Genomic DNA, 23142 nt, shown 5'->3' on the forward strand with positions numbered 1-23142 from the left:
CTTTCTTCAAAGCAGCTATCTTTATGCGATCTTGTCCAATAATCAACATATCATCAACATAGAGTAGAAGTATGAGGAAGTCGCCACTTGCATACCTCTTTATGAAGACACAATGATCGCTTTCTGTCTTTTTGAATTCATGTTCTGCCATGAAGGATTCAAACTTCTTGTACCATTGCCTAGGTGCTTGCTTAAGGCCATATAAACTCTTTGTGAGGCGACACACCAAATTTTCTTTGTCCGGAACTTTGAATCCTTCGGGCTGCTCCATGTAGATCTCTTCCTCTAGGTCACCATGAAGGAACGCCGTCTTGACATCGAGTTGTTCAATCTCTAAATCTTGAGTTGCTGCTATGCCAAGGATAACTCGAATGGATGACATCTTTACCACGGGTGAGAATATTTCTTCAAAGTCAATAGCTTTTTCTTGACCGAATCCTTTAACGACCAACCGAGCTTTATAACGAGGCTTTGTGTTGTTATCTTCGGTTTTGATCTGGTACACCCACTTGTTCTTTAAGGCTCTTCTCCCCTTTGGCAGCTCTACGAGTTCATAAGTGTGATTCTCATGCAAGGATTGCATTTCTTCTTGCATGGCTTTCCTCCACTCTTCTTTATGAATATCCTTGATCGCTTCTTTATAGCTTTGAGGCTCCCCCTCATCAGTGAGCATAACATACTCCTCAGTGTTATACCAAGTGGATGGTCTTCTTTCCCTTGAGGAACGCCTCGGCTCTGGTGCTGGTAGAGAACTAGATTGAGGATCTTCCTGAGCTGGTTCATCATGAGTCTCCTGGTTGTTTTGCTCTAACACAGGCTCATCTTCTTCAGGATCATTGTCTTGATGTGTCTCATTATTCTCATGTTGAATTGGAGTGAGTTCGGTACTCTTATTACTTCTCAATCTTGGCTTCTATGAGTTTTTAATGTCTTCGATTGTTTGGTCTTCGAAGAATACAATGTCTCTACTACGGACCACCTTCTTATTTATTGGATCCCATAGCCAATAGCCGAATTCATCCTTGGGTGAGCGGAGATAGATGCACTCCTTCGTCTTTGCATCAAGCTTTGCTCACTCATCTTTGGGGATATGAACAAATGCCCTGCACCCGAACACTTTGAGATGATTGTATGATGCCCTTTTGCCCGTCCAAACTTTGTCTGGGATGGCACCACCCAAAGGGACTGATGGTGTGAGGTTGACAATGTCAACTACAGCCATTATAGCTTCTCCCCAAAATAACTTGGGTAACTTAGCATGAGAGAGCACGCAGCGAACTCTTTCTTCGATTGTTCTATTCATTCTCTCAGCTAGCCCATTTAATTGCGGTGTCTTGGGTGGAGTCTTCTCTAACCTAATGCCATGTTTCTTGCAATAGGTTTCAAATGGACCTCTATATTCACCTCCATTGTCAGATCATACACACTTGATCTTCGTCCAGTCTCACATTCTACCAGAGCGTGGAATTCCTTGAAGGCATCAAGTACTTGATCCTTTGATTTTAGCAAATGCAACCACACCTTCCTTGAATGATCGTCAATGAAGGTCACAAAGTACAGTGCACCCCCAATGGATTTCTCAGACATTGAGCACACATCAGTGTGTACAAGGTCGAGAATGTTCTTTCTCCTTGCGGGCGGAGAAGATCTTTGAAATGCAACTCTATGTTGTTTTCCAGCTAAACAGTGAGCACAAGGATCAAGTGATTTACCTTTCACATTAGAGAGGAGTTGCTTACGAGCGAGTATGTGAAGACCCTTCTCACTGATGTGCCCAAGTCGTTTATGCCAAACCTCTATGTCATCAGTGGTTATGTTTACCTCTCCTTTGCAAAGCTTAGCTTGCATTACGTACAAGGATCCTTCTTTCTTTCCTCGAGCCATAACTAGACTACCTTTGGTTAGCTTCCACTTTCCTTCACCAAAGTAATTCATCAGACCAGCATCATCTAACTTTTCAGCAGAGATAAGATTGAGGCGCATGGCCGAGACATGCCTCACATCTTTCAAGACTAGCCTACATCCGGTGCTCGTTGTCAGGATGATGTCTCCTATCCCGACGATCTTGCTTCTATCTTGATTTCCCATTTGAACGGTACCAAAGTCACCACTTTGGTAGGATGAGAAGAAACTTCCATGAGGAGTAACATGGAAGGAAGCACCAGAATCCACAATCCAAGAGCTATCATCATAAGCAATGTTTAGGATGTTACCTTCTCCAATGATATATAACATATCTTCTTTAGATGCTACGGCAGTGGTAGTCTTTTCTTCTTGCTTCTTCATTGGGATGACTTGGTCTGGCTTGACAGTACCTGCCTTCTGATCTCTCTTGAAAGACCGACACTCCATTTTCCTATGACCCATTCTCCCACAGTAATAGCATGTAATCTTCGAGCGTGATTTGGATCTACCTCGAGATTGATACTGATCTCGGCTCTTACTACGTCCACGAGTCTCATTCTTTCCCCGGTTTTCAATGATATTAGCCTCGGGATGGATAGACTCACCTCGTTCCATTCTCCTCAATTCTTCTCCAAGAAGGCTATCACTAACAGCATCCATAGTGAGCTTTCCTTCAGGAGCATAGTTACTAAGTGTAACTACTAGCGTATCCCAACTTTCCGGTAAGGAACTAAGGAGTAGAAGGGCTTGCAACTCATCATCAATCTTCATCTCAATTTTGGTTAATTGATTTACAAGCCCTTTGAAGTTATTCAAGTGCTCAATCATACTATGACCATCCTTATACTCCAACTTCACCAATCGACGAACTAAATTGGCTTTGTTACGAGGTGTTTTCTTTTGAATCATGGACTCAAGCTTTGCCCATAATTTATAAGCATTTGTGTATGTAGAAACATGCTCAAAGAGAGATTTGTCGATGTACTTACGGATCATAGCAACGGCCTTCCGATTCAATAGCTCCCACTGAGCATCGCTCTTGCCTTCCACCTTCTCTTTATAGATGATGGGCTCATGCAAATCCTTGCAGTATAAATGATCCTCCATCATTGGCTTCCAATATGAATAATTATTGGCAGTAAGCTTGAACATGTCTCCATCATGAGCAACGTTGTCCTCCATCTTGAACTGCACGAGCTAATGACAGCTTTTGATGAACCTGGCTCTTGATACCACTGTTGGGAAAACTCGGACTTTCCCGCTTCGTGAAGTTAAGATAGGCACTTAGAAATTAAAGGTAGTAATGGGAGCACACGAGTTAAATTCTCCAATATGGAGATTCTTCTACTATACAAAAGAATAGTAGGATTACAAGAATGTAATTACAAAATTGACTCATTCTATGGTGGCACACTCAAACTTGAGACTATCTCTCTTCTCTCACAAAGAGGCTTTCTCACTTTCTCACTCTAAGAAGTGGATTCACTCTTGGCTTGGATTGATAGGAATGAAGCCTCCTACCCCTATTTATATTACTCCACCTTCAAAATGAATGGTGGGGATCAAGGGTTGAGATTGGTTCTCTAGAATGCTCCACACATTCTAGGAATCTCTACTCTCTTCTATATCCTTCTATACTCTTCCATAAGGTTCCGGAAGGCTCCACACATCTCTAGAATGTTCCAGAGGGTTCCACACTATTCCACAAGCTTCTAGAGAATTCTACAATTCTCTAGGATTCTCTAGAATGTTCTAGAAAATTCTATACTTCTCTAGAAAGCTCTAGAATTTTCTAGAACCTCTCCAATTAAGGAGGGATCCTAACATATTTGACACATTTTTATTTAACAAAAAAATATATTTTAAAAGATAAAAATTATATTTTAATAAAATAAATATATGTTTAAATTATCATATCTATAAAATATAGATTTGGAGAAAATGTTCATTTATTTGATGTCTGTCAAATTTTTGAAAGAGATTAATTCTTTTATGTGATAGAGAATACTTCTTAATAATGAATTAAATTTTTTAAAAAATTTAATTATAATATATATATATATATATTAATACTCATATATATAATATAATATATTAAAAAATTAATTTTTGATAAAATAAAATTTGTAATATACATATTTATCTTTTGTGTTTTTTATTTATTTGTATACGTTGATTAAAAAAAATCAAAATAGTAAAATTGTATATGTTGATTAAAGAAATCAAAATAAAAAAAATTTAGAAGATTTATATTCCATTTAGAATGGTTATTATAAAATATATTTGAAAATAAATTATTATCTAAAAATATATATTAGATATTAAAAACATGTTTATATCATCAATAAAATAAACTTGATTTTTATAAAATTTAATATATTTATTTTTATATTTTTAATAGTGTTAAATTATTATAAAGTAGTTCTTTAGAATTGTATTCTAACCAAACATTTAAAAAATGTTTATGATAGATAAATAAGTTATAATTAGGATATATATTTTTTTAAAAAGTTAGGTTTATACCTACTAAATTATAATAAAATCTAGTCTAATTTAATTTTTTTTATCTTTAATTATAATTGTAAATATAAAAATTTGTAAAGAATAATTATGATATATATTTATTCTTTTAAAAATTATATATAAAATTTTTAATACTACAAATATATGAATAAGTATTGTCTTTATTATTTAAAATTTTTAGATCTGTCATGCTAGCTAATGAAAAAGGTGTGATTTATATTTATAAAAAATCGTGCTTCTTGCTGGGAAAAAGAAAATTTGATAAATTCCGTCCAATAGTTTTCGCGAGCACAGTTGGTTTTATGGGGTTTTTCACCCTTTAGACATCATTTTTTGAGTTAGCTTTTCAGTCTTATAAGATTTTCAGTCCCTAGCACACTAAAGTATGGTGTCAAACTAAACGCATATTTAGAAACCCGTTACAAAGAAAGAAAAATCTCAGTCGATCTTGTTTCTCAATTAACGTAAAGAATCACATCTCAATGCAGGACCAAACATGATTTAAATTGATAGCTCAACTGAAAACCAATATATTTTAATTTGAATACATGTGAAATTCTTTATTAAAAAACAACGCATCCAACTAGGAAGGAAACTATACATGTACCCAAATATAGTACATGAACAAGATTCCAGATGATATGTAAATTACGAGGGAAGAGTAGCAGTGATTCAACGTCCAGTCGTCTATCTTGGTGCCATTATTTCTCTGTGATTGATTAGGTAGGAATATCATCATGCTGAGCAACAAAAATAATTTCTCCCTCTATCTTGTATATCGCTGTTCAACTTCATTCCGGTAGGCTTTGGTGGCAAAACTCTAGCTAGTCTTTTTGCTGAATTTATCACATACAAACAACTTATTACTTCCTCAAACCGATAACTATGGTCAATTTGGTATGGAGGAGAAAAAATCATGGATAAGTTTTATTAGTAAAATAGTATTGAAATCTTGTCCATGAAATTTTCATATTACTTTTTCTCCACACCAAAACTGACCATTTGGAAAATAATTGAATTGGCCAAAGATATTCAGAAAATACCTATTTCACAGAAAAGCTCGTTGATATTCTCTGCAGTCTTGGCAGATGTTTCCATGTAGAACATTCCATTTTCTTGAGCAAATTGCTCCCCTGCCTTCAATAGTTTAATTTACTCAAACGGGGAAAAAAGAGAAGGGAAGAGGCTTTGTAATGTGAATGACATTCCCAAGTATTTTAACATAATATGTCTGGCTAACTACTAAAATTTCTTTTTTTGATATTTCCATGAATATGATACAAGTTAGTGAGCACCAGAGTATATTATAAGATATTTCAAATTAAAATTTATTCTCACTACCTCAGCTTCAACCTCTCTCTTTGGCTCCAAGTCACATTTGTTTGCTACTAATGCCATCACCGATTTCTGATTTCCTACATGAATTAGTTAGAGTTTTATGGTAGTGAAATAGGCATTAATAACGACCAGCTGGGAGACAAAGACAACATAGCAATTGTATGTTCCGAGTTTGAGGCATTACCATGTCTTTGCAATTCCTGAACCCATTTTTTGGCTCGAACAAACGTATCCTGAAATGGATCATAACAGACGAAAAGTTCTCAGATTTATTCAAGTGCATGAAAAGAAATGAAACTTCATGACAGATAAAAAACAATTAAGTATAGGTTACTAATGTAGTATTCAGTATCAAAATATATCGTTTCTTTTGTTGCTATTCTTCTTCAGGGTAAGGTAACAGAAAAAATTCAAGAGCAAAGCACTATGCAACGGAACCTCAATCTGATATTGTGACCAAGCAATTAATATCAAATTTGAGGCAGAGTAATACAAGTTGTTTGTGAGCTTTTGTAATCATTTCAAACAAAATTTTGCAATGAAGCCAATTGCAAACCATGCAACACAGGAATTGGTGAATGCTTTGAAATTTAAGAAAGTAATCACTCACAACGCTTGAGATGTCATAGACAACAATTGCTGCTGCAGCACCACGGTAGTACATAGGAGCCAAACTGTGATATCGTTCTTGTCCTGCTGTGTCCCATATATCAAACTTCACAGTCGCTTCAGATAATGATAATATTTGTGTGAAAAAAGCAGCTCCTATGGTTGGTTCCTGATTAGGAAAGAACTTTCCTTTTACAAATCTTAATGCTAAACTGGTCTTTCCAGTTCCCATGTCTCCAAGAAGTACCTACAACAAGGGGCATATATATTCTATGAAACTGTCCAAATCTTAATGAACATTTTGAAAGTATTAAGATGCGGACACCCTAATATATATATGTTAAGTACCAAATTGAAAATTTGGTCTAATTACTCTATAATCTTATCGGTTAATTGATCCTTGTTTTTTGTTTCTCTTTTAGTAACGATCTATTCATATGATTGTTCTTCTTGCCATATTACTTATTCCTTCCTTTGCATATCTGGCCAGTACGAATATTTGATACAGCATGGACAATGCAATATGTAATGAATTTTTATGTAATTGTAGAAATCATTTGAAAAGAAAATTAAGAACAAGGTAAGACATACCCACCAGCTTGGCTTGAACGATCTTATTCCCCTGCTTTGCCATAGCACTAGCTAGCCAGCTAGGTTGAACAGAAAGAAAGAAATTGTAGAAGTTGGAGAAAAAGAAAGAGAAGTTTATGATAAAAGAAACTAGAAGCTAAATTTCTGACAGGGGACTTGGCTAGTTGTTGAATGGTAGTTTTGTTTAGCGTTGACTGTTAGTTGAAGATAATGAATTCTAAATGTGTTTGAAATTCAACTTTAGTGCTGTTCTAAATGTCTTTGAAATTCAACTTTAGTGTTCTAAATGTTTTTGTTGATATTATTATTATTAAGTTTAAATACGTCTTTTATTTTTACACTTTATTTAGATTTAGATTTTGATCTTTTATTATTATAGATCAATATTACTTAGTCTAAATACATATTTTATTATTCTATTTTTTTTATAGCTAAAAAATTGTTATTTTTTTATTTTTATAGTTTTACGAGTTTATGATATTGGTCTAAACTCTTATAGGACTGGTGTCTTGGCATTTTATTTGTAATAAGAGCCAAAATTTTCAGGTATTTTTTATTTCTAGAAAAATTGCATCATCATATTTTAGAATATGTTTATTTAATGTATTAAAATACTGTTTTTGGAAATATGAGTTTATAAATGTAAAATTCTCATATTTATTATGAGTTTTAAAAGTACATACATGGACATTATTTATTTATTAAAAAAATAGTTATGTACCTGTCTAAGGGCACACTCCTTTTCTTCTGGGTGAAAGGGGACCGAATAAGAGCTCCGACGATATCTCCAGGAGATGGGGGAGGTACCTGCAAAGGGTACTCCGACGCTCAAGTCAGTATATGCACGAATATCTAGGGTAAAAATGAACAGTGACATACCTTGTTACGTGTGACCTATTTATAGCATCTGACATGGGCCTGAGCGTGATGGGCCCTCTCAGATATTTACCAAATTAGGTAATACGGTACTAATTGGTCGTTAGACTTTAATCATGTACTTACCTTTCTTGATTGTGATTACTGTTATGACTTGCTTAACCCTTCGGCAAGAGGCCGAGCCGACTAATCGATACTAGTCGGAACGGCAAATGACCGAACCGTCTAGTCCGTATACGGCAGCCTGTATACTTCCGGTATGTTCTATGTCGGAACGGTACCTGACCGAGCCGACACGATGAATGATGATGGTCCATATTTGCATTAACCAGACTGATGTCGGTTCTCGGCCTCATGCCGAGCCGACGTTGATGGTGATGCTTGTACGTGGCTATGCATGGGTGTCTGACGAAATGGCACGTGTTGGCCCACGTGACCGATACGGTCTCTCCGGTACACAAGCCCCCCAGCCTTTGAGGAGCGAAGCGACGCGAAAGGTTAATGAAATAAAAAGAGGATTGTAACCGTTGGGTATGAAGGGTTGTAACCGTTGGGTATGAAGGGTTGTAACCGTTGGGTATGAAGGGTTGTAACCGTTGGTCATTAATGACGCATGCAAAGTTGCGGCGGGAGGCGAAGGGTTGTGTCCGTTGGGCATTAATGACGCATGCGAAGAGTCGCGTATCCTGAACCGTTGGATCTAGATGATCCAACGGTATGCACGAGGGGGTGTCGTTTCAGGTGCTCATTAGAGACGCCTATAAATAAGGGTGGGGAGGTGAGGGTTCTTTCGTGCGAATTCATTAGCTGCTCCGAGCCGAAGTTGTTTGGAAGCGTTTTGAGTATTATCAACGATAGGTCAAGCTCAACCATCAGGTACGTAATGGCTAATTTGGGTGTTGTTAACATTGACTCTTCTGGGGACGAAGGGGAATCTAGGTTAAGGGCGACGCCGAACCGGGATGCGCCATCGGCTTCAGCATCTAATGGGGACAATGCCGTGGAGTCGGCTTCTGGGTCCGGTCATTCTCAAAGTGGGAGTGATTCGGCATCAGCTGTAGGTTCCGATGAGCAACCTAGTCGGGGTGGAGAATCATCAAGAGTGTTCCCTCCGATATCAACTCCAGGATATTCATGGGTGCATGGTGAGGTCGGTAGTGTATACTCTCGGTATACAAGTAAAAAATCTCTGGTGGATTTTGTATCGGCTGTGAAGTTTTTGGACTTTCCTGAAGATGAGGAGCCTTCTGCCATCTTCTTTCAACCATGCCGAGGCGACGGGGTGTCAAATCCGGATTTTGTTTATTTGAGTCAGGGGACTTCTAAATACCCCTTTTTCTATGTGTATGACTATATGTTCCGGGATTTGAAGATATCTCTCCCCTTTGACAACTACTTCATGGGTATACTTCGGCTGTTGAATGTGGCGCCGAGTCAACTTCACCCGAACACCTGGGCCGCTATGCAAGGGTTCAGGCATTTGTGTCTGGGTCTCGGTCTTTCTCCTACTCCACATCTATTTTTGCATTTCTATACGTCTCGGCCGACGAGGAAGGCCAAGTGGCTGTCTTTGATTCGCCACAGTGATTGTCTACTACAACCTTTCACCACCTCCTACAAAAAATTTAAAGTGGGATTTATGAAGGTGATGATTCGGCCGGAACCAGGGAACAAGTATTTCTTTGACGCTGAGGGAAATCCGCTATTTCCCTTCTACTGGACCCGGAAGCCGCGCAAGTATGACACGGTTTCCAAGTCACGCATGTCCCCAGAGGAGAGAGGAAGTCTTGATTTTTTAAACAAGTTGCCTCGGCCCTTACCATGCCGTCCGCTTGTCCGATTGTTTGATTCGGCCGATGTGGTCGAAGAATTAATTGGTATGGTATTTTTCCTACTCGTTTGAATTCAAGTGTTATCATTGATTTTGACTAATGATGTGCAGGTATAATGGCGGCTCATGATGATTTGGATATCCGCAACTTGCTTCGGAACCAACTTGCAACGAATACCGCGAATAGGCCTGCACCCGCCGCGCGCGTGAATCAACCAGCTGGTCAAGGTAGCGGGGTCGGACCCACGTCTCGGCCGAAGAAGACCACCCGGCCCCAACCTGAAAAAAGAAGGCCTGACTCTAGGGCCGAGGAGGAGAGTCGCTGGGCAAAACAGCGCCGAGTGGCCAGCCCCCCTGTTCCCGAAAGCTTGTCGGCACCAAGTTTCTTGGCTGGCAATGTTAACGCTCAGGATTTTCTGAGTCAAGACCTGACCTCCGAGGTAGGCCAGGGGCTGCTGAGCCGAATGAGTTCGGCGCAGAAATGGAGCTACTTTTGTGAGTTCCAAGTGCGCGCTGTGGCCATGGCACAGAGTATTGTCATGCAGCTGAACGGTGAGGCTGACGAGTTGCACAAACAGTTAGCTGAGCAGGAGAAGTCTCTTCAAGAGACACTGGCTGCTTTGACCGACGCCCAGACGGTTAGTAGCAAATACCAGGCCGAGGTGGATCGCCGAGGAAGAACCGCTGATGACTTGGCCCTAAAGGTACAGCGTCTCGAACTTGCTCTGAAGGGCGAGACTGACAACGTGACAGCTCTGAGCAAGGAGCTGGATGCTGAAAAGGCTGCCTTTGGTGCCTATCAGGAAAAGGCGCGCGCCAAGGTTCTCAGTCAGCATCAGGCCGGTTTCGCTCAAGCTGCTCGGCAGGCTTGCTACTTCGGCGACTTTCCTCCTGACTTCCACTTGGACATGACAAAAGATTTTTTCCAAGGGAAGTTGGTGGATATGACCTCCATTCCACCTGACCAGGAAGCCGACGAGGAGGCTCCGGCTCGGCCAGCTGGGCCGAACGAGGAGGAGACTCTGAACGAGGAGGCTGCGCCTGAGGATGGTCCAGTTCAGGGGGAGGCAGAAGTAGTGTCTTAAATGTTTTTTTTTGTATTATGGGGCCGATAGCGCCCATTGATAATGTACCCTTCTCTTTTAATGAAATTTCTCTGTTCTTTATGTTATAACTGACGTGATCTTTTGTGGTGATTAACAACTTAACTTGCGTGAGCCGTCTCCTTGGCCGAGAGACATCTCGGGAGGGAAGACTTGAATAATTAAATTAAAGCCACATCCTTGGCCGAGAGACATCTCGGGAGGGAAGACTTGAATAATTTAATTAAAGTCACATCCTTGGCCGAGAGACATCTCGGGAGGGAAGACTTGAATAATTTAATTAAAGCCACATCCTTGGCCGAGAGACATCTCGGGAGGGAAGACTTGAATAATTTAATTGAAGCATGAGTGATTGAATCGTGTTGTTATTGATAAATGGATGCCTCGTTAAAAACCTTGCCGGCCAAAACCTCTTTTCACTATTTTTTAAGAGGGAAAAAGACCGGTCAAGGAAAAGAGTGCACCGCGATACAATTACAGTTCGAGTATTACAAATTCGAATTTAACTGTTGTATGTCTTTAGGTGGGTAGAATTCCAGGTTCTTGGAATAACCTTGCCGGACAGCTCTTCTAGCTTGTACGCCCCATTGTGGAGTGCATGTCGTATCCGGAATGGTCCATCCCAATTGGCAGAGAGCTTTCCTTCAGAAGAGTTACGCCTGGCTACCCCCGTTGCTCGCCACACAAGGTCGCCCTCGTGAAAAGTTCTCGGCTTTAGATTGGAATTAAAGCGCCGAGTCATTCGCTGTTTGCATGTGATGGAGGACCATCCATGGTACTTCATGTGAAACCCATCACATGGTCCAATGCTATGACTAATTTTGAGTAGTGTAGGATTTATTTAGTTTATTCCAATTTTACCCTTGTATTTTGGGGTATTTTAGTCATAGGATTTATTTCTTTGTATTTCCCATTTTTGCCCTTGTATTTTGGGGTAATTTAGGTGCTTAGGATTTTAATTGGGCTAGGGTGCATCCATTAAGGAGGTGACGCACACTTAGTGGTGTTGTTTGGTCATTTTTTTGGTGTTAGGTAGGCTTAGGCCCAATTGGAGGGCCAAGGATGCATGGACTTATCATGCACCTTGTTGTAGCCAACCTAAACCCTTAAAGATGCCAAACTTGGCCACCAAGTAGCATCTAGGGTTGCATTTGGCATTTCATTTAGGGTGCATTTCTCCCTAGTGAAATTCGGCCACTCACCCTAAATGCAACCCTAAATGCAAGCCTTCCTATATATTCCCCTAGTCTAGCTCCTTGTAGACACTTTGGATATTAATGATATTGAGTGTGCATTTTGCCTCATTGTCATTCTCCTTAGTCTCTAGGAACTCCACGGCCTCCTCCCCTTCTCCTCCTCCTTCCACCACCGTGAGTGAGTGAGTTTGGCCTACCTTGGGTGGCCTTCACCAACCTTAGTGAAGTGAGCTAGCCAAAAGGAGCAACACCCCACCAAACACCTCCCATACACCTTGTGCGCCACCTCCATCACCCTAAACACCAACCTTTTCCTTAGCACTAGGTTGCCTTTGGCTAACCTCCTCCCATCTCCACCATAAAAGCAAAACCCTAAATAGGTTTCATCCTACACTTGGATGAAACAACCTTGAGCAAACCCTCTTCATCTTCACCTTTGTGCTTCCGCCACCATCTCCTTCATTTTTTCATCATCTTTTGGAGTCTCCCTTGTTGAACCAAGATCAAGGGCGTGCATGGAACTAAGCCACCTTCCATCAACATGCCTCGGCCACCACCTGTGCCTTGTCCCGCACTTCCTCGAGGACATCGAGTTCGGCTCGGAGTGCGTCGTCGTTAGATTCCTCCTGAAAGCTTTGTCGCCGGAAAGATGGTTCTCCAACCTCAACCGGGATCATCGCATCAGTGCCGTATGTGAGGCGGAAGGGTGTTTCTCTATTAGTGGATTGTGGTGTACACCGGTACGCCCAGAGAACCTCTGGCAATTCATCGGCCCACACTCCTTTTGCCGAGCCGAGTCTTCTTTTTAATTCGGTCAGGATAACCTTGTTGGCTGCTTCGGCTTGGCCGTTTGACTGAGGGTGCTCCACAGATGTGAATCTATGCCGAATGCCAAGGTTTTCGAGGAATGAGTTGAACTTTTTGTCTGTAAATTGTAAGCCGTTATCCGAGATGATGGCATATGGGATGCCAAAACGGGTGATGATGTTCTTCCATACAAACTTTTGGACGTTAGCAGCAGAGATGCAGGCGAGCGGCTCGGCCTCAATCCACTTTGTGAAGTAATCTACTGCCACGAGGAGGAACTTGACCTGTCCCTTTGCCACGGGGAACGGGCCAAGTACGTCAATGCCCCATAAAGCAAACGGCCATGGAGAGCTGATGCTGTGCAGCTCGGCGGCGGAGGCATGGATGAGGTTTCCATGTCGCTGACATTGTATGCAACGTTTGACGAACTCAGCGCAATCCCCCTTCAGAGTTGGCCAATAATAACCGGCTCGTGACACTTTTGCAGCTAGGGTACGGCCTCCGGAATGGGACCCACATATACCTTCATGAACTTCCCGCATCACATAATCCGCCTGCGAGTTATCAATGCATTTAAGCAACGGAGTGGAGAATCCTCGCCTGTAGAGGTCGTTAGCCACTATGGAGTACCAAGCGGCCTGAGTGCGAAGCTTTTTTGCCTCCTTCGGATCGGTGGGCAACTCTTGTCGAAGGATGTAGTTCCGAATAGGAGTCATCCAGTTCGGTGTGTCAGTATCGGCCGCCATGCATTCAATCGCCACACTTGGGGTAGGGACTTCCAGGTGAATGGTTGTTCTCAGTTGTCCTGGTTTTCGACTACTAGCAAGCCGAGCCAACTGATCGGCTCGTTCGTTGGTGCTCCTGGGAACGTGTCGGATTTGTACGTCAGTGAAATCCTCTTTGAGCTTCTGGAAGAGGTGGTAGTACTGCAACAAATTAGCATCCTTAATTTGAAAATTGTCGTTGACTTGTTCGGCCACGATCTTTGAATCGGTACAGCATACGACCTTTGTCACACCCATCTCAGCTGCTAGTCTCATACCGGCCAGCAGTGCTTCGTACTCGGCTTGGTTATTAGATGCCCGAAAATCGAACCGGAGTGACTGTTCGACCGTGATGCCCGATGGGCTGGCTAGAATTATTCCCGCCCCGCTTCCCTGTGCACAGGATGAGCCGTCGACATCCATTGTCCACGGCTCGTCGTGAAAACTACCTGCTGGGGTAAGCTCATTGACGAAGTCGGCCAAATGCTGTGATTTGATGGGTCCTCTCGGCTCGAACGATATGTCAAACTCTGATAGTTCGACCGACCAGGCCATCATCCTGCCAGCGACTTCCGGTTTACGAAGAACTTTCGCAATCGGACAGTCGGTTTGGACAACCACCCTATGACTCTGGAAGTATTGCCTGAGCCTGCGAGCCGTGTAGACGAGCGCTAGAGCTACCTTTTCGATTAACTGGTAACGCTTCTCGGCTTCTTGCAGTGTTCGACTGGTGAAGTATATCGGCCTTTGATCCCTCTGTTCCTGTATTAAGACAGCGCTGACCGAATGCCCTGACACGGCAAGGTAAATGACCATGTCGGAGCCGGCAGTAGGTTTGGACAGTATGGGAGGTGAACTAAGACGATGCTTAAACTGTTGGAACGCTTCTTCACATTCATGTGTCCATGTAAACTGCTTTGCTTTCTTCGGAAGAAACCGTGAAAGCGAAGTCAGCCGCCCTGCCAACTTTTGCACATCTTTGAGAGTGGTGGGACTCTTCATCTCCAGTATGGCTTGGCACTTGTCTGGGTTTGCCTCGATGCCCCGGCTGGACAACATGAATCCCAAAAATTTTCCACCCGATACGCCGAACACACATTTTTCGGGGTTCAGCCTCATTTGGTGTTGTCTGAGTGCTTGGAATACCTCGGCCAGGTGGCGTACATGGGCAGAAACTTCATCAGATTTGACGACCATGTCATCAACATAAACTTCGAGGCACTGACCAATCTGACTATGGAAAATTTTATTCATCAGGCGCTGGTATGTGGCACCGGCGTTCTTCAGACCGAACGGCATTACACGGTAGCAAAAGTTGGCTGTCTCGGTGATGAATGCTGTTTTGTCTTCGTCGTGAGGGTGCATGCGAATTTGGTTATACCCCGAATACGCGTCTTAGAAAGATAGGAACCGGTGGCCAGACGCCCTATCTACGAGACGATCAATATTGGGCAACGGGTAGGCGTCTTTCGGGCAAGCTTTATTCAAGTTCGTGTAATCGGTACACATACGCCATTTCCCGTTCGGCTTTCGGACCATGACCACATTAGCCAGCCACGTCGTGTAGTGGATCTCCCGTATAAACTGTGCTTCTAATAATTTGGCTACCTCAGCATCGATTGCCGCCTTCTTCTCTTCTCCGGTCTTCCGACGCCGCTGGGCGATCGGCCTTGCCTCCCTACTAATTGAGAGCTTATGGCACAAAAACTCTGGATCGATACCCGGCATATCGGAGGGGTGCCATGCAAATAGATCTCGGTTATCAAGTATTATCTGTCCGATGGCTGCTTTCTCTTGTTCCGTTAGAACAGTTCCCAAATAAGTCAGTTGGGTATCAAGGGTTCCAACTTGGAGTGGTTGCCTCTCTTCAATAGGCTCGACCCTTTCGTCGTGCCCGATTCGGGGGTCGAGGTCTATGGAGGACTGTTGGGTTACCGAGTGGACTTTCTGTGGCTCTTTGATCGTTTCGTCTTGCACTTTCGGTAGCCGCAAGCTGGCAAAGTAGCATTCGCGTGCAGTTTTTTGATCGGCGTGCACCGTGATAACCCGTCCTGACTGTGCCGGAAACTTCATAGCTAAATGAGGAGTAGACACGATTGCTCCGAGCCGATTCAAGGATGGCCGACCGAGCAGAATGTTATAGGAGGTGCTCGCATGAACGACCACGTATTTAACCGAGATGTCTCGGTATTCCGCCCCTTCGAACCCAAATCGTGTTGATAACTTGATATATCCTTTTGTTTTGACTCGTTCACCAGAGAATCCCACCAAAGGTTCATCGTAAGGGACCAGTTCGGACTCTGGAATTCCCAACTGCTTGAACGTATTCCAATATAGTATGTCCGCTGAACTTCCTTGATCAACCAATGTCTTACGGACGATGCAATTGTGAATTTCAACGCTGATCACCATCGGATCGTCCTGATCTGGGTCGATTCCCTTGAAGTCGGCCTCTGTGAAGGTAATGGTTGGCAAACGGCAACGGTTTGTTTCCACGGCGTGCACGTGTCGGACAGCTCGCAGGTGTCTTCGTTGTGCCGACGAAGATGAGCCCCCGCCAGCAAATCCGCCAGCAATGGTGTTAATAACTCGCTGTGGCTGTGTTGCTTGTTGTTCTTCATGCCTATCCCGTGACCGACTGCGCTCTCTATACGAGCGCGTTTCTGCTCTGCGGTGTTCGGAATGGTCACGTCTCTGTGATTGTTCGCCGTGTCGGGGCCGGTCAGGACGGTTCACAAAACCTTGCAACTGTCCTTGCTTGATCAAATCTTCAATTTTGTCTTTCAAGGCTGAACATTCGTCAGTTGAATGCCCACGATTGCGGTGAAATCTGCAGGATTTGGTTGTGTCGGCCCGGGGAGGGGTCGATGCTCTCTTCGGGATAGTCAGCACTTCTGAAGCCAATGCTTGTTCCAGTACTGCTGACCGGCTGGTGTTCAATGGTGTGTACTGTGTATACTTCGGACCACGGGGTGGCCGCTCGCGGGGTACGAGTTCTTTTGGACGTCCGCGAAAATTGTTTTCTATTGGCTTTTCTGTCTTGCTCACCACTTCTGCTCTGGCCTGGTTGCGAAACTCGGCTAGTTCTTCCATCTGCATATACTTGTCGGCCCTGCGCCGAAGGTCATCCATGTTTGCCGGTGGCTTTTTACAAATACTGTTGGCGAAGGGACCTGGCTTCAACGCGGTGGTTAGATGGTGTAAGGCGACGGCTGGGTTGAGGTCCCTGATCTCTAATGCCGCTTTGTTGAATCGGCTTGTAGCGAACTGGATGGTAAACTGAGAAGCTAAGGTGCCGAATGAGTCGATCGAGTTGGCCGGGAGCCGAGTGAACCAGCTCAACGCTCGTCCTTTTAGCGACGTCGGGAAAATTCGGCACAGGGCGGCGTCATCGGTGGTGCTTAATGTGACCTGAGTCAAGAACACGTCAACATGTTCATCTGGATCGGTGGTTCCGTCGTACTTGTCGAGAGACAAAGACTTCCAATTGTCAAGGAGGGCGGACTGCATGATATTGGGTGTAAAGGGATGTCGGTGTGATCCTGCCGGCATGGGCTGTATTGGTCGGCTGGCCGAGGCGTGGGCAGCAGGGGCAACAGAAGTATAAGGGACCGAGGTGTGCTGGCCATGCGAATGGAACGACCCTTGAGTGTGGTTTGTCTCGGAGGGCTTCCATGTAGGATCGTGGTATTGGTTCTTGAGGGCGGCATTTTCCGCCCGCAGCGCAGCCATTTCGGCCGCATCTCTCTCCCGCTGTTGCTTCATAGCGGCCATCTCCTCCTTCATCTGTCGCATCATACTGTTCAAGTTTGTCTCTTCCGTCGTCTCGGCTCCTGAATGATGCTCGTCCTCGGACTGGTGTTCTTCAACGTTATTCTTTCTCGTCTTCACCATTCTTTCAATAATAATCTCGGAATAGCTCTCGGTTCGGCCCCACGGTGGGCGCTGTAACATCCCAAAATTTTATTTTTATGTATTGGGATTATTAGAAGGTTTATCATATTTTTACGTATTTTACTATTCATATATACGTATTTTACTATTTATGTATACGTATTTTACTATTCATGTATACGTATTTCTAAATAGTATTTTTTTTCAATTATTAGAATTTGAATAGGAAATGGCTGCGGTGGAATGCAGAGGCTGCGGAATTCAATTGAATTCCAATTCTATTTATTTGAATATTTTAATAAAAAGTAACTTTTAATATATAATAATAAAATAATATTATTTTAATCTATGCATAGTAACTTCATAAATTCTATAAATAGGAGTTTAAGGTTTTTGGAAATTCATAATTTTAGAGAGAAGAAATTCTAGAGAAATAAAAAGAGAGAATAAGAGAGGAGGTTCTGCTCTAATTCCGGTCCCGATTTAAGAAAAAGAGGAGGAGGTTCTGCCCAAGTTCCTATTCATCCAGGTACGGGGGAAAAGGGGATTATTTATATGTAGAGTACATGAGGGAATTGGGTAGAGGAATAATTTCTTAAAATCACGTTTAATTTATCTGAATGGAAGGCCGAGCCTCCTATTAATTTATAATTTGGAATTTATCTGAATGGAAGGTTGAACCTCCTATTATTTTGTAATTTAAATGTTCTTGATAAAAGACTAAAATTTACATCTTTGTTATATTTTTATGATTTGGAAAATATAAATGGATTCCTAACTAGGAGGCACTGCCACCTTTACTGGAGTTAATTTATATTTTCTTTATTATTATCTATATATATATGTATTCCTAGTTTTTCACTATATTGTAAGGGTAGTACTTATAAGACTTAATCTGGTATGTATGAGTTTGAATTATCACATTAATTCCATGTTCTATGTATGATTGAGGTTGGATTGAAGGGAAAAGGTTTTGGTTAGGGTTTTCATGATTTCTTCATGATTTCCATGGATTAATGGTTAAAACTTAAATTTATTGCTTAAAATGATGTTTTTTGATATTGTTTATGTTTTTTTTTAATGGTTCAAATTCGTGTAATTTGGATTGGATTCATGATTGGAAGGAATTTTCAAGGTTTTCATGGGTTGCTGGTTGCAGAATGCGCTGGGCGCGCTGAGTGCAAGTCTGGGCGCTGAGCGTGAATATTTTGATTTTGAGGTCTTAATGAAAGTTGTAGCCTTGGATTTTAGCTTTCCAATGGCGTTGGAATCACCCAAAAAGGAGGTCTAGAACTCCAGATATGGATGTTTTAGTGAAGAGGGGTCAAGCTGTCAGCTTTATCTATAGCTGTTGCGGTTTTTATCATTTTTCACAAAGTAGATGATGGAATTAGGACTTGATGTCTTCATGAGAGTTGTAGGAAATTTTCTTATCTTTCATATGAAATAAGGATGAGCATGGTAGGAGTAGTATAACCCCTGATACGCTGTTTATAGTTTATACTAATCATTCTATTGATTATTATATTAGTTATTGTTATGTTATTTGATGGATGATATTGATGTGAATTTGAATTATGAGTTGAGATATTGTATGATTATGATTGTGATGTCTCACATTGATGACTAGGATGGCACGACCCCTGGGTAAGTGGTGCTATAGGGAAGGCGTGACCCTAGTATGATGTGGGATGAGTAGGACAGTTAACACCACCACTTATGTCGCTTATGGCAGCCCTGGCATAGGGTTAATTGCAAGAGATTGTATTGATTGTAATGTGATTGTGTTTCCTCACACCAAAATGGCGAGGGACGGCACGGCCCCTGGGTAAGTGATGCTACAGGGAGGGCGTGACCCCTGGTCTGGTGTGGGTTGAGTGAGGCAATTAACCTGTATCACTTGTGTCAGATGTGGCGAGGCCTTGGCATAGTGTTAATTGTTGGATTGACATGAATGTTGTATGTGAATATGATGAGTAATTGATATATATATATACACTATATAATGAGTTATGATGAAATTATACTGTGATATGATTGAATGTATTTTGCATATAGATAATTTTTCTTTTCTCACCGTATAAATTGTTGATATTTTAGGTGGAGAGGATCCAACTGCAAGTGGTATATAGAATGCCATCCGTTAATTTGGGAAATGCTCTGATAGTGTGACATCGGGGCAAGAGGATCTCTAGGATAGAATATTTGGTATTGTAATAAATGTTATTTTCTTTGAAAAATGTGTAAACTCTTGAATTTTATCTTTCAAGTTTTATTTTTCAGTCAGAACAGTTATGAAGTATTATGTGAACCCTTTTACCAACTTAAAAAGTTTATTTTCCTTAATTTTTTTTATTTATTATATTTCGATATATGTATTGGGGTAGTAAGGGTGTCACATTTAGTGGTATCAGAGCAGGTCGATTCAATCGGCCGTGAGTTATGAGTCTATTGTGCTTGTTTGGTAGATGGATGATGTGGAAAAATTAATTGTTGAACTTATTGATAATATGACGATTGATTGAGTTTGTTGTTTTAGAGTATGATTGTTAACTTTTTGGGGAAACACAGAAAACAATGGCAGGAGGTAGAAACGATCGTGCAATAGCCGATGCTTTGCAAGCAATGGCTCAGGCTCTTGGTAATTTGAACCAACGACCAGACATTGATTGGCTAGAGAAATTTCAGCGAAATAATCCACCAAGTTTCCGTGGAGGCTATAATCCTGACGGAGCTGCTGACTGGATATTTGAAGTCGAAAAGATATTCCAAGCTATGGGATGTCCTATGATACAGAAAGTGACTTTAGCTGTCTTTATGCTTTCTGGGGAGGCTGGTATTTGGTGGCAAGGTGCTTTACAAAGAATGATGGCTGCGGGAACTCAAGTAAACTGGGAAAATTTCAAACGACTGTTCTTGGAGAAATATTTTCCCCGAGACGTGAGACATAAGAAACAAGTAGAATTCCTTGAATTAAAACAAGGAGAGAATTCAGTGGCTGAATATGTGACTAAATTTGAAGACTTGGTTAGATTTTGTCCTATGTATGATGGCGTAGACAATGAGGAGGACAAATGTGTGAAGTTTGTGAGCGGTCTGCGCCCTGAAATCAAACAAGTATTCAATTATCAAGGGATCACACACTACCATGAATTGGTGAACAAGTGCAGAGTTTATGATGAGGACAACCGAGCTAGGGTAACTCATTATAAAAGTGGAGGACCAATGAGAAATAATAAGTTTGGTTCATCCAAGGGTAAACCTTATACCAAGTTTACAGGGGACTCAAGTTCTAAGGTGAATAATCAGGGTTCTATCCAACAAAGAAGCCAAGTTCCAATGGTTAGCCAAACGTCTGGAAGAGGAAGTGTGAGTTTTGTTCCACACAACAACTGTTTCAAATGTGGAAAGCCAGGTCATAGAGCAGCTGAGTGTCGGATGCAAAAGGTAATGACATGTTTCAAATGCAAAGCAGAAGGACACAAGGCTAGTGAATGTCCCCAGAATAGGAAAGAAACAATAGAGACTGGAGGAAACGCTAGCAAACCTCGAACCACAGGAAGAGTATTCACTTTGAGTGGTGCTGAAGCTACTCAATCCGAAGACTTAATTCAGGGTATGTGTTTCATTAACGGAACTCCTTTAACCGTTTTATATGATTCTGGTGCGACTCACTCTTTCATATCACATGCATGTGTGTCTAAGTTAAAATTACATGTCTCTTCCTTGTCTTTTGAGTTAATTGTCGAAACACCCACTAATGGTTCTGTAATTACTTCTGATGTCTGTCCAAAGTGTCCTCTAACTATTGAAGGTAGAGATTTCGTGGTTGACTTAATTTGTTTACCTCTAAGACAACTAGATGTAATTCTGGGTATGGACTGGTTATCTTTCAATCATGTCCTTTTGAACTGTGCTTGTAAATCTATTGTTTTTGGTGAACCTGTTGAAAGAGTGAGTAAGGATTATTTGACTGCCAACCAAGTTAAGGTGTCTATGCAAGTGGATGCCCAAGTGTACATGTTGTTAGCTTCTTTAAATTCTGAGAAAAATGTTTCAGTAAATGAACTGCCTGTTGTATGTGACTTTTCGGATGTCTTCTCTGAGGTGTCTAGCTTACCACCTAGAAGAGAAGTAGAATTTTCCATAGATTTAGTTCCAGGAGCAGGACCTATTTCTATTGCACCTTATAGGATGTCACCCATAGAGTTAGTGGAACTGAAAAAGCAAATAGAAGAATTGTTGGAGAAGGGGTTTGTGAGACCTAGTGTATCACCTTGGGGAGCACCCGTACTCTTAGTCAAAAAGAAGGATGGTAGTATGCGGTTGTGTGTAGATTATCGCCAGTTGAACAAGGTGACCATTAAGAACAAATATCCGTTGCCTAGGATAGATGATCTTATGGATCAGTTGGTAGGTGCTTGTGTGTTTAGTAAGATCGATCTTAGATCAGGGTACCATCAGATTAGAGTTAAGAGTGAAGATGTACCTAAGACAGCCTTTAGAACTCGCTATGGACACTATGAGTATCTAGTAATGCCTTTTGGTGTGACAAATGCTCCTGCAATTTTTATGGACTACATGAACCGGATTCTTCATCCATACTTGGATAAATTTGTAGTTGTCTTTATAGATGACATACTAGTTTATTCCAAGACTAAAGAGGAGCATGAGGAACACTTAAGGGTAGTACTACAAACACTCAGGGAGAAACAACTTTATGCTAAGTTGTCCAAGTGTGATTTTTGGCTAGAGGAGGTGAGTTTCTTAGGGCATGTAATTTCGAGTAGAGGTATAACAGTGGATCCATCTAAAGTTGAGGCTGTGCTGAATTGGGAGGCACCTAAGTCAGTTAGTGAGATTAGGAGTTTCCTTGGATTGGCTGGATACTATAGAAGATTCATAGAAGGATTCTCTAAGTTAGCATTACCCTTGACAAGCTTGACTAGGAAAGGAGTTATGTTTGTATGGGATAGTAAATGTGAGGATAGTTTCCGAGCCCTTAAGGAAAAATTGACTAGTGCACCTGTTTTAGTATTGCCTGATCTTAGCAAGACTTTTGTGATTTATTGTGACGCTTCTAAGATGGGTTTGGGTGGAGTGTTAATGCAAGAAGGAAAGGTCGTATCTTATGCATCTAGGCAATTAAAAATACATGAGAGGAATTACCCCACCCATGATCTTGAATTAGCAGCAGTAGTGTTCACACTTAAGATTTGGAGACATTATTTGTATGGTTCAAAATTTGAGGTGTTTAGTGATCATAAGAGTCTTAAGTATTTATTTGACCAAAAAGATTTAAATATGAGGCAAAGGAGATGGTTGGAATTTCTTAAGGACTATGATTTTGATCTTAATTATCATCCAGGAAAAGCTAATGTGGTAGCTGATGCTTTGAGTAGGAAATCTTTGCATTTGTCTTCTCTTATGATTAGGGAGATGGATCTTTTGACCCAATTTAGAGACTTAAGTTTGACTTGTGAAGTGACTCATAATAGTGTGAGATTAGGTATGACTCGGGTGACTAGTGAGTTGTTGAGGGAAATTGGAGAAGCTCAGTTAGTGGATTCATTTCTAGAGGCTAGACGTAAGGCTATAGGACAAGGGATTGGAGGAGAATTTACCTTGGGTGCAGATGGAGTGGTAAGATTTAAAGACCGAGTATGTGTGCCTAGTGACCCTACACTTAAACGATTGATATTAGA

The 23142-nt window shown here is 41.6% G+C and overlaps 1 protein-coding gene and 1 long non-coding RNA gene across 3 annotated transcripts; one reads left to right on the plus strand and one right to left on the minus strand.

Annotated features, from left to right (window-relative positions):
* Positions 1-4911: 4911 nt before the first annotated feature.
* LOC109788489 (ras-related protein RABF2b) lies at positions 4912-7130 on the minus strand. Of its 2 annotated transcripts, none has more exons than XM_020347227.3 (6): positions 6971-7130; positions 6377-6622; positions 5951-5999; positions 5770-5843; positions 5472-5565; positions 4912-5264 (listed from the first exon to the last, which is right to left on the minus strand). In XM_020347227.3, exons 1-6 carry the CDS (start codon positions 7007-7009, stop codon positions 5164-5166), a joined length of 603 nt encoding a protein of 200 aa, XP_020202816.1. In that variant the 5' UTR covers positions 7010-7130; the 3' UTR covers positions 4912-5163. The 2 variants fall into 2 exon arrangements, with proteins under 2 accessions (XP_020202816.1, XP_020202817.1); XM_020347228.3 differs by having other exon boundaries at positions 6967-7113.
* Positions 7131-16893: 9763 nt separating this feature from the next.
* Positions 16894-19792, plus strand: LOC145952609 (uncharacterized). Its single transcript, XR_014430085.1, has 2 exons — positions 16894-17966; positions 19538-19792. It is a non-coding gene; the product is annotated as an uncharacterized LOC145952609 (long non-coding RNA).
* The last annotated feature ends 3350 nt before the right edge of the window (positions 19793-23142 follow it).

The sequence above is a fragment of the Cajanus cajan genome, chromosome 10, assembly GCF_000230855.2.
Source record: "Cajanus cajan strain Asha chromosome 10, NIPB_CcT2T_4, whole genome shotgun sequence".
NCBI classification, from domain to species: Eukaryota; Viridiplantae; Streptophyta; class Magnoliopsida; order Fabales; family Fabaceae; genus Cajanus; species Cajanus cajan.